The sequence below is a fragment of the Drosophila yakuba genome, chromosome 3L (assembly GCF_016746365.2).
Source record: "Drosophila yakuba strain Tai18E2 chromosome 3L, Prin_Dyak_Tai18E2_2.1, whole genome shotgun sequence".
Lineage (NCBI taxonomy): Eukaryota > Metazoa > Arthropoda > Insecta > Diptera > Drosophilidae > Drosophila > Drosophila yakuba.
This window is the reverse complement of record NC_052529.2, coordinates 3,683,903-3,698,262: the sequence shown is the minus strand read 5'-3', so window position 1 is coordinate 3,698,262 and position 14,360 is coordinate 3,683,903. Positions and strand designations below refer to the sequence as shown.

Here is a 14,360-nt window from a genome sequence, read left to right as displayed (position 1 = left end):
ACACACACACACACTCAACGAAACAGGAGCATAATGAATCCGGCCGCTTTGAGGGGTTTATGCGTAGCTCCAATGGGATTAAAACTAATCTGGGATCATCAGCATTACGAGGGGGGGAAAACCATAAGCAGTTAAGTGGACTTAGGACAACAAGAATAATTTAAAAGGTTTTAAAGTTCTAAAATACATATTTCTACTATTTCTACCTTAAATAAAAATGAATTAAAAGATATGATAATCTCCCATTTTGTCTTACTAATTATGCAATATTCTTTCTCAGTCAAGAAATTCACTAATTTTCTGGTTTCAGTTTCAAATAGAAACATGAACCAGTCAGCCACACAATAACCCAGATTTTTCACTTCCTGTTAGCGAGATAATCTGCTTTATTGCCCTGCCATCTGTGTTATCTCGTTATCCGATGCCGCATAAACATCAAAGCAGACACATTCGCGCTTTGTCGCTTTGGCAACATTTTGCGATTTGCTTTTAGGCGCAAGCGGAAATTGATTTCGATATATTATTGGCATGCTTGGCACAATAGAGGAAAACGGGGGGCAAAAAAGCGGGCCAGGAAGTGGAATCCCCACCGCCTTCTTTTTTCCTGTGGGGCGTGAAAATCCCCACAGTCCCCAAAACCACCCGCAACCATCGAGAAAAGCGCCATTAAGCGGCCGGATATGGCAGCAATTGTGTCAACGCTGCAATAGTATTCGTATGTCACTCTGCTTTGCCAGTGTGTGTGTGTGCAAGTGTGTGCATGTGTGAGTGTGTGAGTGTGCGAGAGAGCAAACAAATATGGCAGCTTATAACTGGAGGAATGCCAGAGCCAAAAAATGCTGCCACTGCGCCAGAGGAAATTGATACAATTTCCATCAGCTGGATAGCATTTGCTCGCTTGTCAAATGCATTTTCCGTTTGCCTTGGCTCAACATAAGCAATACGCAAGGAAGAGCAATGAAGGCTGAGCAAATGCTTCGCAAACGAAAAGTGCAAATCTGGGAATGCTTGCTAAAAATCTATCGAAAAGGGACGTTGGAAGTCCTCTTCTCAAACGCAGTTTCAAAGCGCAGAAATGCACATGACATAATAACATATAAATATAAATCATTTGATGTAGGCAAGCATATGGAAAAAAAAACAAGCAATCAGCGAACTAATACATTTTGTAAATTCCTGTCGCATTCCTTTCGCATTTATTTATTTATTTTTTTGTTCGGAGTATTGGATTTCCTTTGAATGTCGTTTTAATGAAGATTTCCACACCCATTCGCACGTAACTCAGTCATGTGCATAATTAAGAAGCAAGCCATCGATGCAATCATCTTTCTGCAATCAAAAAAGTTGAAGGAGGAGAAAAGACACAAGCTCAAACAGTTAAACACACACACACATCACATATGTGCAGCAGAGCCATTTCAACAGGCACTAATGAAAGTCTCACAGACAGGCACACATCCTTCCATCCTGCCATCCTTGCCACAGAAACAGCCTCCTCATTTGAGCAAAGTTTTCAACTAACCCCCAACTCCGTCGCATTTTCCGTTTAATGTTCGTTTCAGATGCCTCGCCGGAACTGCTTTATTGGTTCTCGGAGCAAACGCTGCAGCCAGGACCCACGGTATCATTGAAGTGCGTAGCCACCGGAAATCCACTGCCTCAATTTACATGGTCTCTGGACGGATTTCCGGTGAGTGCAACCGCCAAGCGGGCAAACTCTGCTTGAGCTTAAGACGGAAATGCAGGCAGTACTTCCGTTTCCGCCAAGCAGTTGCCGATAGTTAAGTTGTCATCTGAAACTATTATTTCGCTGGGTATATTTGTCACTGTTTCTGTTATCACAGTTATATTTTGAGTATATGCATACTATCCTAAAACTCCCATTTTCCTTTGCTCATAAAGCGCCTTAACGTAAAATAACCCTGCCAATTTCAACCCATGTAAGCTAAGTGCCCATCTTTTGCTTTTCCTTCCTCATCTCCACTTGAATTTTTTCGTTTCAAGAAATTCGGCCCTGTTGCCTTTTTTGCCCTGGCTATATTTTCAGGGATTTGTTTCGTTTATTTGCATAAATTTTCATTTTCCCTGCAGAGAGACTTTCCACTTTGCACGTCTTGTGCAATTTCAATCAATTCGATCAACATGCATTTTTTACTCCATCTCGACACTACGCTGATTTCCCCATTGAGACTCTCCAAAAAGGGCCTGGCTAATTGGCCCACTCTGATAACGAACTTCCACTTACCCCACTTCAGATACCAGACAGCTCGCGCTTTTTAGTGGGTCAATATGTTACCATCCACGACGATGTCATCAGCCACGTGAATATATCAAATGTCAAGGAGGAGGACGGCGGGGAGTACACCTGCACGGCCCAGAATGCAATTGGCAAGTGAGTAGCCGCAGTTCCATAAATAAAAAACCATACAACAACTCGCCGAGCACTTTCCTATGTGTTTCTGCATGAATCTGCTGAACGGAAGGGGGGAATGGGTTTGTTATGCTATGTATGTTGCATAGGCTCGATAGGGGCATAAAAAGCATTTCCATGCTAAATCATAAATTTAGCCGTAGCATAGAAAAAAGCGTTCAAGGCTTGGGGGGAAAAAAGAAATCCGACACAATGGCCGAGCATTGTTTGCAGGCAGGGGAGCACAAGGGGCACAAAATCCAAACAATTTGCTGAGGCAGCCAAGGCAACTCCGCCCTAGAGATGGAAAAAGTGCCCAGAATCAGACACGGAGTGATGTACATAAATATGTGGAATATTAGTACAACCTTTTACATGTGTAATCAATTTAAAACCTAGTCTAAAATCAGAAGTAGTATAATTTGTATATTTTAAAAGAAGAACAGCTGCGTTAGTTTCTTGATTTTATTAGGTAAAAGAAAGGTAGAGAAAGCAGTTAAATCGAACTATAAAGCTTGCGTAAACTTAAGTTGTAGAAATGTCTATGAGAGGCGAGATATGCAATCCGAGACCCGAATAAATTATGGAAATCTTAGTGCCCCTCACGACCCCATCTCGAGGAGCCAAACTAAAGGTCTGCCAATGTTTTATTTCCAGAGTCTCGCACAGCGCCAAAGTGAACATCTATGGATTGCCTTACATACGCGAAATGCCAAAAATAACAGGAATTTCTGGCTCTGATTTGATTGTTAAATGTCCCGTGGCTGGTTACCCCATCGATAAAATTCACTGGGAGCGAGGTGAGCCATATGTATATACAAAAATATATATATAAATAATATGCATATATGCCTTTGTACCCATACGGATATGCGATGTGGTGTGTGGCACATACGAGTATATTTGATAGCTTTTTTGGTCATGATGTTTCGCTTTATGCTTATTTGCCTTTTGGCCAGTTGTTTGTTATTAAAAATGGTATGTTTGTTATTGCGCATATCAGTGAAAATTATTAAAACTGCAAAACAAACGTTATTCTTTCGGAATGCAGTTTCTTTCGCTCTCAAGCGAAATAAATTTAAATTCGTATAACCGCGTTTTTTATTATTATTAATTATTATCTTTGCACGCTCGCATGCGAGTGCGTTAACATATATTCTTATTTATGGTGTATACATTACCAAAAAACGAGCAAAAGTCATCAGAAAGTTTGAGGTGAATAAATATTGAAACGCCAAGTGAATTAAATATAATGTTTGCACTTTAAGGCTGTCAATGCATTTTCTTAAATGAAAAATGATTAAAAAATATTAAAATAACTGCAGGTGTTTTACTTTAAAGCTGCTAGCATTCAGATAAACATTGATATATAACATTGAATCAATAAATCCGCTTTCATTTTGTTTATTCCTTGGGAGAGTTCTCCTTTTCTACTACCATTGCATGCAAATAAATAAGCTGTGCCAAAAAATAGAGACACCAAATGCTATATGGCCAGTCATAAATCGCATAACTTTGTTTTATGCGAGCAGCCAAATTAATTGCCAACCTCTTTCCGCTTTCTCCCATTCCTCTCGCTTTTTTCCTGCTTCAAAATGGTAAAAAAAAACAAAAATATAAAAGATGGCCAAACGCTGCCTATAAATCGCAGACAGCGTGCCTACAACAATGGCACCTTAATTATCGAGCAACTGCAGCGCCTCGAGGATGCGGGCACCTACACGTGCATGGCCCAGAACAAACAGAAGCAAACATCCCGCCGGAACGTGGAGATCCAAGTGCTGGGTAAGTTCCTCTTTTTCGATATTTAAAATTTCGAAAGCTGAAACTGAAGATGGAGATGAAACTGGATGGGAGTGGGAGTTGGAGGCTGGAAAATGGCGCTGCAGCTGCTACAATGAAACTATTCCAATTAGAGTGGCGAGCGAAACTATGCAGCCGCAACAGCAACAGCAAAAGCAACAGCAACTATTTTCCCAGTTAATGCACATGCAGGCTGTGAGTGGATAGTGGGTGGTTTTGGGTGGTTTGTGGGTGGTTTTGGGTGGTTTGCGGGTGGCTACTGGGTGGTTGGCTGAGGGATGGCTGTGGGCTGCTAGTAGACCCACAATGGAGTCATTGACTTTTGTGTTCTGTCTGCGGCAACTCCGGCTCGTCATCCGACTCCTCCTGCTGCTGCTGCCTTACTCTTTATAATAATTCACTCCGCCAGCTGTTGCCAAGCCGCAGTTGCATTGATGCGAGTGCCACGCCCACAATTGCCACCAGCACCAGCAAAACGCCCCACCCCGTATTGCCACCACCAAAAACATCCTTGATTATCGGCCTCACTGGGTTTTGTGTGTGCTCAAGTTTTTGTGCCAACTGCCATGGCAATTGTTAGTCGATTTTCGCGACACTAACCGTTTTTGGGCCCCTCCAACGAAAACGGTTTTTATACCCGTTACTCGTAGAGTAAAAGGGTATACTAGATTCGTTGAAAAGTATGTAACAGGCAGAAGGAAGCGTTTCCGACCATATAAAGTATATATATTCTTGATCAGGATCAATAGCCGAGTCGATTTGGCCATGTCCGTCTGTCCGTCCGTCTGTCCGTCTGTCCGTCTGTCCGTCTGTCCGTCTGTCCGTCCGTCTGTCTGTCCGTATGAACGTCGAGATCTCAGGAACTACAAAAGCTAGAAAGTTGAGACTAAGCACACAGACTCCAGAGACATAGACGCAGCGCAAGTTTGTCGATTCATGTTGCCACGCCCACTCTAACGCCCACAAACCGCCCAAAGCTGCGACGCCCACACTTTTGAAAAATGTTTTAATATTTTTTCATTTTTGTATTGGTCTTGTAAACTTCTATCGATTTGCAAAAAATCTTTTTGCCACGCCCACTCTAACGCCCACAAACCGCCCAAAACTGCCACGCCCACACTTTTGAAAAATGTTTTTATATTTTTTCATTTTTGTATTGGTCTTGAAAATTTCTATCGATTTGCAAAAAATCTTTTTGCCACGCCCACTCTAACGCCCACAAACCGCCAAAAACTGTCCTTCGCACTTACACTAGCTGAGTAACGGGTATCAGATAGTCGGGGAACTCGACTATAGCGTTCTCTCTTGTTTGGTTTACGACTGTTGTTGTTTCATGTTTTATGGCTTCCTTCCGATGGTGCAGTGCCGCCGAAAATTATGCCCATCCAGGCCATGACGAACATGCTCCGCGAGGGAATGCGCGCCGCCATTTCCTGCCAGATCCTCGAGGGCGACCTGCCCGTCAGTTTTCGGTGGGAGCGCAACGGAAAGCCACTAATCGGAACCGGGTGAGTTGTGGAATTGGTTAGATTTACTTTTTAAAATATTTAGGAAACTAATTTAAAGAATAACCCGATCTAACTGATCCACAAATACTTTCTTTCCTACGACAGCAATGAGGTTTTCCGCCGCCTGGATGAGTATTCGGCGAGTCTGGTCATCGAGCACATATCCTCCGACCATTCCGGAAACTACACCTGCATCGCGAGCAATGTGGCGGGTACGGAAAGGTTCACCGTACCACTGACCGTAAATGTGCCGCCCAAGTGGATCCTGGAGCCAAAGGACTCGAGTGCCCAGGCGGGCGCCGATGTCCTACTTCACTGTCAATCCTCAGGCTACCCCACACCGACAATCACCTGGAAGAAGGCGATTGGACCAACGCCAGGGGAGTACAAGGACTTCCTCTACGAGCCCACAGTGCAGCTGTTTCCCAACGGAACCATTTTCTTCAAGAAGATCAGCAAGGAGTCGCAAGGACACTTCCTGTGCGAGGCCAAAAACAACATTGGTTCCGGTGTGAGCAAGGTCATCTTCCTCAAAGTGAATGGTGAGTGCATTCGTGAGTAGTTGTATGATAAGTTTAAGGAATTGCTAACAAGCCTTTGCAGCTTGCAATCTTAACCTAATTTAGTCTTATTTATAGCCTCATTTATTATTTAGCCTTATACAAATCATTCAAGCTCCTAGCAGATAATATTAAAGTTCTGCACTTGCTTCAAATGGGTTCAAGTTGGGTGTGTAACTTATTTAATGCCACGCCCTGTTTCTTGCAGTGCCCGCCCACTTTCAGACAAAGACGAAGCAGATTTCGGTGGCCAAAGGAAAGCAGGTCCATGTGCAGTGCAACGTGCAGGGCGACAATCCCATCGACTTTAAATGGAAAATCCAGGCAACGCAACAGTATCTCGACGAGTCGCTGGATTCCCGGTAAGAGTGAATCCAATCCCAATCGTGCCCACTTTTAGGGATTTTCCCATTCCTAAGTGTCTGCGTGTCTGGCGAAATCAATTCCAAGTCGATTGCAAACAACAAATTGCTTTTAATTAAAGGAGTTCTGTTGGGGGGCTTGGATTTCGTTTCGAGATCTGATGTTCTGAAGCTGGGCAGGGATACCAGCAAGGATACCAGCACTTGGCCAAGACCTAACTCAATTTTCACCAGGCAATGAGTTTTCAGTCCTTCTTTCTGTCTGCCTCATATTTTCGCAATGAGAATTCTCATATGCCAGACTCTAATCAAGGGCTTTCAATTCCCCTTCGTATTTGCTTAACACTTTGAAAAATGACTACTCGATTTTGAAAGCATTTTCCTTAGGTAAATAGATCTTAAACAACTTTTGCCAATTATGAGCAATAATAGATCTTAAACAACTTTTGCCAATTATGAGCAGCAAATTAAAAATACAGAAATAGGTCAGAGGCTTGGAGCACTTTTCTTAGAATCTTATCCAAGTCCTGAGTTGATAACTATTTTTTCCAAGTATCCTCGCTCGAAGAACTCGTCACAAAGAAAACTTGTGCCTGCATTTGCCATTTAGAAATGCCATTTCCATGGCCTTATAGCTGGAGATTCAGTTCCATTTTAGTGCCCACTTGTATCCTTGTGTATTTGTGTATCGTAAGTGTTTTAATGTATATGTATTTCCGGCTTTCTCTTTTCTTCCGGCCCACACCACACACCCACACACCCACTCACACCCACACACACATACACCGCCACCTGCCTTTGGCTTTGCAAACAACTGAATATGCACATGCGTTTTATTTATTTATGCCATTTGCACACGCACACGAATGCCACGTGTGTGCCGTGCGCATGTGTGCGTGCATGTGCGTATCTGTGTGTGCATTTCGGACTCGTACGTCTTCGTCTTTGTCAACAAAACTACAACTGGCACACCAACAACGTGGAAAACATTGTTATAAAATTGCATTGCATCGCTCACGTTGCGCAAACACGTATCCACATTCACATCCACGTATCCGTATCTGCATCTGCATCTGTGTATCTGCAACTGCATCTGTATCTGTATCTGCACCTGGCGTGCATCTGTATTTGTGTCTCTTGAATGCATTTACTTGCATATAAATCACACGACACACACATATAGCTACACAATAAGAGATCAAGTGCTCGACGACGGCATGGTCTCCGAATTGGGCATTTCGCACACATATCGCCAGGATACGGGCATTTATATCTGTCAGGCGAGCAATGCATTCGGACAGGTAAGTTGCAAGGCTGACACTTTTGTGTGGCACACGACACCGAGCCCCTGATATTATTATGTATCGAGTTGACTTAAATCAAACTGTCGGTGGACTAATGGAATTGGGCCGAGCTCTAGTTCGTTTCGATCGCTGTTTGCAGCGTTGTCAGCTCTGTGAGAGCGATAAATCACTGGGAAGTGCACAGAAAAATACGTTTCAAATGTGTCTAAATGCACTAAATATATCAGAATAACTCAATGGACCAAGCCATTAATATCACAGAAATAGCTACAATTTATATCGCAAATTTATACGAGTATTGGACTCATTTAATTTGATACGAATTGTAAGTGAGGGATTTTAATGGAAAGCCAATTTCTAACATTTTGCTATTTAATTATAAATATTTGACACGATTTTCTTCTTTGTAAGCTATCAAATAACAATTTACGTCCGTTTGCTTCTACAAAGAGTAAACTTGCAAATGAAAATACTTAAGCTAAATGTTTGCGGTGTACAAAATCTACAAGTTTGGCTGCCAGTCTGCAGCACGCACAACTCACACACTGTCAAAAAAGTTTTGCCCCAGCCTTGTCTGTCTGCAAGTTGGCCCAGAGACCCCCTTTCCCCCAACCACAACTGCTGCTGTTAACCTTAATTTATGGCAATTTGAATGAGACTCGAACCGAACAGCAGCTGCAACTGGCTGCCTGTCATGACTTTCACTGGGCGCAAATGAACTCTTAATGCGGCAACTCGGCCCAAGTCCATACCCATTATCATACCATCATCATCATCATCAGCATCATCATCGTCGTCAATCGTATAGCTACGCGGAATTAATACAAGCCCATTCGATTTTACATTTCGGCAGGACGAGATGTCAATCCAGCTCATCGTGCAGGAAGTGCCCGAGCAGCCGAAGAATCTCCGCATCAACTCGCAGCAGTCGCGCAGCCTGCAGCTCACCTGGAGCCAGCCCTTTGCCGGAAACAGTCCCATCGAGGAGTACCACATCTACTACAAGCAGATATCAGGTAGGAAAAAGAAAATTCAATCTGTAAGCATATACCAAAAAAGCCATATGAATATTACGTATCCGCCTAGTAATTAACAGCGAAAAATATAGCGTATACGCCCAGTTGAACGGATTCATAAGTTAATCATTTTATAAAAAACAACATTCTTTTAGAATAATAGCATTTTATAAATATCAAAATTTAAAATATAATAATAATATAATATATATAAACAACAAAATTAAAAATAATAATAGCATTTTATAAATAACAACATTTAAAATAATAATAGCGTTTTATAAATAAAATATATTAATGAAGTATTAAATATCTTTTTTTGATTATTAAAATTATTTTCTGCCCACATGTGACCATTAAAATACACAAATAATTAGACTTCTTTTCGCCCTCAGACATTTGGCAGAATGCGGAGCACCTCACCATTGCCGGAGCCCAGACGGTGATCAACATCCAGCAGCTGCGACCGGCGAAGGCCTATCACATCCGCATGTCGGCGGAGAACAAGCTGGGTGCCTCCGAGTTCTCGGAGGTGGTGCAGGTGACCACGCTGGAGGAGGTGCCCTCGGGTCCACCACTGGCCGTGCGTGCTGAGCCCAAGAGCTCCACCGAGATCTTCGTGACGTGGGATGCTCCGGAACGGGATCACTGGAACGGCATACTGCTCGGCTACTACGTGGGCTACCAGATGTCGCTGACGCCCGAGGACAAGGAGGTTAATCCCACGCAGGGATTCAGCTTTAAGACCGTCGAGGTGCGCTCCCATTTCGGTGGTGAGACGGTGCTGGCCAATCTCAACAAGTTCACCCAGTACCATGTGATTGTGCAGGCCTACACGAGCCAGGGCAGCGGACCACCAAGCAAGGAGATTGCCGTGCAAACAATGGAGGACGGTGAGTGTTGAAGGTGGGATGGGGCAGTGGGACTTGGGGTTGGGCTTGGGTTGGGCTGACATTGATTGCTTTTGTTAATTGGCCGTGCACGAATTTTGACCTGCAGCCGGCTGGAATCCCCGTAGTCAGACTGCGAGAGGGAGTCGGGGTATGCACTCAGAAAAATCAAGACAAAATCAAAACTCTTTAGTTCCCATGGAAATTAAAGCAAGATTTAAGCTCTTAAAGATTCAAATCATAAACAAACACTTTGGGTTGTAATTTAAAAATGTAAGAATCTGTATTACACAAACATAAATATTTTGGTAGTTAAAGATTCAAATCATAAGCAAACACATTGGGTTGTAATTTAAAAATATAAGAATCTATATTACACACCCATAAATATTTTTGTAGTGTAAGAAAATCGTTTAACAAACCGGCTTCCCTCTTCTGCAGTTCCCTCATCGCCGCCGGAATCGCCGCAGTGCGATGTACTGGGCTCCACATCGATCTATATCACCTGGTCACCGCCGGACATCGATGGCCAAAATGGAAAAATCAAGGGCTACAAAGTGTTTTACATATCGGTGGACGAGCTGTACGGTAAGTCTGCCGCGAAATTTCGCCAGTTAAGGTACTACCCCTTTTGCCATTGTGTTTGATTCCATATTTCATCAAGGAGAAAAATGTATCGTAAAAATTTAAATGTAAAAAGAAGCTAAAATATTTGTATAAATTTGGCTTACAAAAATATGTTTATTATGCTGAGCTTCGTTGTTTGCTTACAATTATGTATAATACGCAATTAAACATCTCGTCAGCAGTAAACTACGGCAGTTTCATTGCGATTTAACTGCATTTACGACACAGCAGCGATGGTCAATTACCACGCTGGAATGTGACCAGAATGCTGTCGACCAAAACGACCGCCTCTTGGCCAACTTATTTTTGAAATTTATGGCACTCGGCAATTAATTAGCCCACTTCATGGTCCTCATATTTCCAATCAGTGCTAATTGTTCTCGTCTCTCCTTCTCTCGCCCGCCTGCTGTTGCTGCTGCTGCTGCTTCTATGGTTCTTTGGCTCCTGGTGCACTGCCTCGGATACACGTGCTCAGAAACCGATCCGGAGGTTGTCAAGTCAACAAATCAATACGTCACCATTGAGAATCTGCGCAAATACACCAACTACACGGTCTGGGTTTTGGCTTACACCAAAGTAGGCGATGGCATGAAAACCAAACCGTTTTATTGCCGCACCCACGAGGATGGTAAGTGGCATTCGGTTCAATGAACGCAAACGAGGTGCGGCACACCCCCAATCCCATCCAGCCATCCAGCCATCGTACCCATCGCACCATCCTGGGTAGCCCTGCCCTGCTCTGCTCTGCCCATCCCCCAAATCCTCGCCAGCCACCTCGATTCGTTGTCGTTGCCGCGCCGGCAATTTCCATGCAACACCATGCACACTACCATCTGCTGACATATACATTTATTTATATACCATATCTATGTACATACGTTCATTTATTTGTGCAATCGCAATCGCAATCGTGGAATGCAGTGCCCTCCGCTCCGCAGGCCATCAAGGCGATACCCGCGTCGAGCTCAAAAATCATAATATCCTGGCTGCCGCCCGATCTGCCCAATGGTGACATTGTGAGTATATTTTTGTAAAACCCTAGGGCACGTTATCATTGGATTAGTCAGGGAAGTCTAGTCAAGGTCAGCCCGTTTAAGGATCGAAAGAAATATTTATTATTATTATTCAATAATATTTTATATATTGAAAGAGAGTTTAGTTTAAGTAGTAAGTAATTTTCTGACTAACTATTTTACTATCTAAGAAACTAATGTTGGGGGACAGTCAGAATTCCTGAAACTGCTTGCCACTTCTACATTTTCATTAAGCTAATCCTCAATAGCTTACAATTATTATTATGCGACCCCCTTTTCTTCCAGACGGGCTACACCTTCTACATGTCCATGCTGGAGGGCGGACGCGAGGAGGGCACCCACAAGCGCCTCCTAGGTCCCTTCGTGGAGATGCACGAGACGGTGCGCACCCAGGAGTCGGCCACGTACCAGTTCTGGCTGACTGCCTCCACCAAGATGGGCGAGGGCGAGAAGACGCAAGTGGTCACTGTGCCGCCCAACAACAAGGTGCCCGCACGCATTGTGTCCTTTAGCCAGCGGATAGTCACGCCCTGGAAGGAGCATCTGGAGCTGCCGTGCCGGAAGGTGGGAGCCCCTGCACCGGTAACCATTTGGCGGCAGGATGGTCACAATATGGAGACGAGTGCCCGCAAGACGATAGCCAAGAATGGCACGCTTTACATGAAGGAGTGCCAGGCGAGTGATGCGGGTAACTACACGTGCAGTGTGGAGAACACCTGGGGCAAGGACGAGATCGTGTACAACATTGTGGTGAAGGTGCCACCAGAGGCGCCCAATCTCACGGTGATAAATGCCTACACGGACAGTCTGCTCCTGGAATGGATGGACAATAGTCACGGTGGTAGTCCCATTCTGGGTTACGTCATCAATTACAAGCGCGACAACGGCGATTGGGAGGAGCTGCAGGTGGACTCGAAGACCACGTCGCACCTGCTGACCAACCTGTGGTGCGGCACTCGCTACCAGTTGTACATCACCGCTTACAATAAGATTGGAACGGGCTTGCCCTGCGACATAGTCAACTCCTATACGAAGGGTAATCCGCCCGTGCAACCAAAGCACTCCCAGATGATCACCAATAACTCAACGAGCGTCACCTGCTGGCTGGACTCCTGGGGCGATGGTGGCTGCGGCATCCTGTACTTCATGATCGAGTCGCGGGTTTATGGCCGATCCTCGTGGGCGGTGGTGTCCAATCACATTCCGCCGACGGAAAGGATATACACGGTCAGCGATTTGGTACCCGGCACAAAGTACCAACTGAAAGTCACGGCCCACAATAATGCCGGCTCCACCACTGCCATCTACAACTTTACCACACTGTCCACACAAGGAGGTAGGTTCTCTAATACAAACTCCTCTTAAGTAAGACAATTTATAAGGGTTTATATGTTTTAGTGATCTATAACAACGACCACTCCACACCTGTGTCCCACCTGAGCGACCTGCCCTTCTATGCCAACTTCAAGCTACTGCTGCCCATCTGCTTTTCCCTACTGATGTTGCTGGCTTTGATTGGCGCCGCTCTCTTCCTCAGAAAGCGAAGTGAGTGATCATTAAATTAAATGAAAAATCTAAAAAATCTAAATAATACTTTTACATTAAACACAAATCCAGAGCTAGCCAGCCAGGCCCGTCTGGCCGGTTCCTCGATGTCGGAGTCGCCATCGCTGGCCAATCTACAGAACAAACAGAATCGGGACCAACAGTACCTAGCCGTGCGATGTAATCCGGGCACTTCGGCTCCGCGGGGATCCAACTCCAACGATTCCGGCAGCTTTGGCAAGGCGGAGGGGAACGAGTACATCGAGGACATCTGCCCGTATGCAACCTTTCAACTGAACAAACAGACTTATAGCGAGAGCTCCTACAGCGGCAATGTCTACAGTGGGCCCTATCACTCGGTGCGCGGATCCTTTGTCTACCACGATGTCAAGCCGGAAAGCTATCACGTAAGTGCAGTAATGATCGCCAATAACATAATGATAAATGAAATTTAATTGTTAATGAATATATATAATTTGTATATAGTCCAAGGAACCGGAGTACACCAAGGTGCGACGAAAAGTGGGTCGCCTCAGGGATCCACATTCAGAGAGCCAAGGTAGCTATGAAATGGTTTCAATGTTCACCCCTCCTGTCTGTCATTCGTACAAAGCCCCAATTCCTCCGCCAATCCACTGATTCCATCTAGCTGTAAGCCAAATTGAAGCATCGCTTGTCACAATCGCACCCCCACCCCATCCCGTCCAGAAACCCAACCAAACCGATCCGCCGAGCCCTTGGTTTAACCCATCTTTTTCTCATTGCTCTCAACGTTTTTCTCCACCCACATTCGTACATCATCACGATAAAAAAAAAAACAAATCAACAAACAACGTACAAATCCATCGAATCGTACTAAACTTTTTAGAATCGGACAATCCAGGTTCAACAGATTCCGAAGTTAGGAAAATCCTAACGCTTCACATCCCAATTACAGAATATGACACACTCGGCTCCGAGTCCGACAATGATGTGTCTGCGCGCGCTCTAAACTCGGCCAAGTATCGTGCACAACGTGGTAAGTCAGCAGGTGAATCCCCCGGCACACCATTCTCTAAAACTAGTTTATAATTAGTTAGAAATTTGATGAGAAGTATAATATTGATGGGTGCCTTTGCACTTGCAGATACCCAGGACGAGACTTCGTCCTCCTCCGAAACCACGCCCACTAGCATGACCCGGAAATCGAAGCCGCCCTTCGCCGCCCGGAAGGGCGGAAAGCCGGGAACGAGCGGAAAGCGGCACGTGCGAAGTTCCAGTGGCTATTCGAGCCACAATGAAGAAACTACTTTTAGGTATGT

At 44.5% G+C, this 14,360-nt stretch overlaps 1 protein-coding gene across 7 annotated transcripts in view; it reads left to right on the top strand.

The window, feature by feature from the left end:
- Positions 1-14,360, top strand: part of LOC6532747 (Down syndrome cell adhesion molecule-like protein Dscam2) — a 44,804-nt gene that overhangs the window by 28,613 nt on the left and 1,831 nt on the right. For 3 of the 7 annotated variants that reach the window (XM_015194105.2, XM_039373502.1, XM_015194106.2), the window contains 19 exons: positions 1,563-1,690; positions 2,256-2,392; positions 3,068-3,210; positions 4,034-4,195; positions 5,577-5,721; positions 5,827-6,263; positions 6,490-6,643; positions 7,827-7,944; positions 8,801-8,963; positions 9,341-9,856; positions 10,295-10,441; positions 10,956-11,108; positions 11,402-11,496; positions 11,800-12,850; positions 12,913-13,059; positions 13,132-13,466; positions 13,546-13,618; positions 13,928-14,077; positions 14,186-14,354. In XM_015194105.2, the coding sequence (XP_015049591.1) occupies positions 1,563-1,690; positions 2,256-2,392; positions 3,068-3,210; positions 4,034-4,195; positions 5,577-5,721; positions 5,827-6,263; positions 6,490-6,643; positions 7,827-7,944; positions 8,801-8,963; positions 9,341-9,856; positions 10,295-10,441; positions 10,956-11,108; positions 11,402-11,496; positions 11,800-12,850; positions 12,913-13,059; positions 13,132-13,466; positions 13,546-13,618; positions 13,928-14,077; positions 14,186-14,354 (4,423 nt within the window). The remainder of the gene's footprint in view (positions 1-1,562; positions 1,691-2,255; positions 2,393-3,067; positions 3,211-4,033; positions 4,196-5,576; positions 5,722-5,826; positions 6,264-6,489; positions 6,644-7,826; positions 7,945-8,800; positions 8,964-9,340; positions 9,857-10,294; positions 10,442-10,955; positions 11,109-11,401; positions 11,497-11,799; positions 12,851-12,912; positions 13,060-13,131; positions 13,467-13,545; positions 13,619-13,927; positions 14,078-14,185; positions 14,355-14,360) is intronic. The other 4 variants (XM_015194103.2, XM_015194104.2, XM_002093453.3 and 1 more) reach the window with 4 other exon arrangements.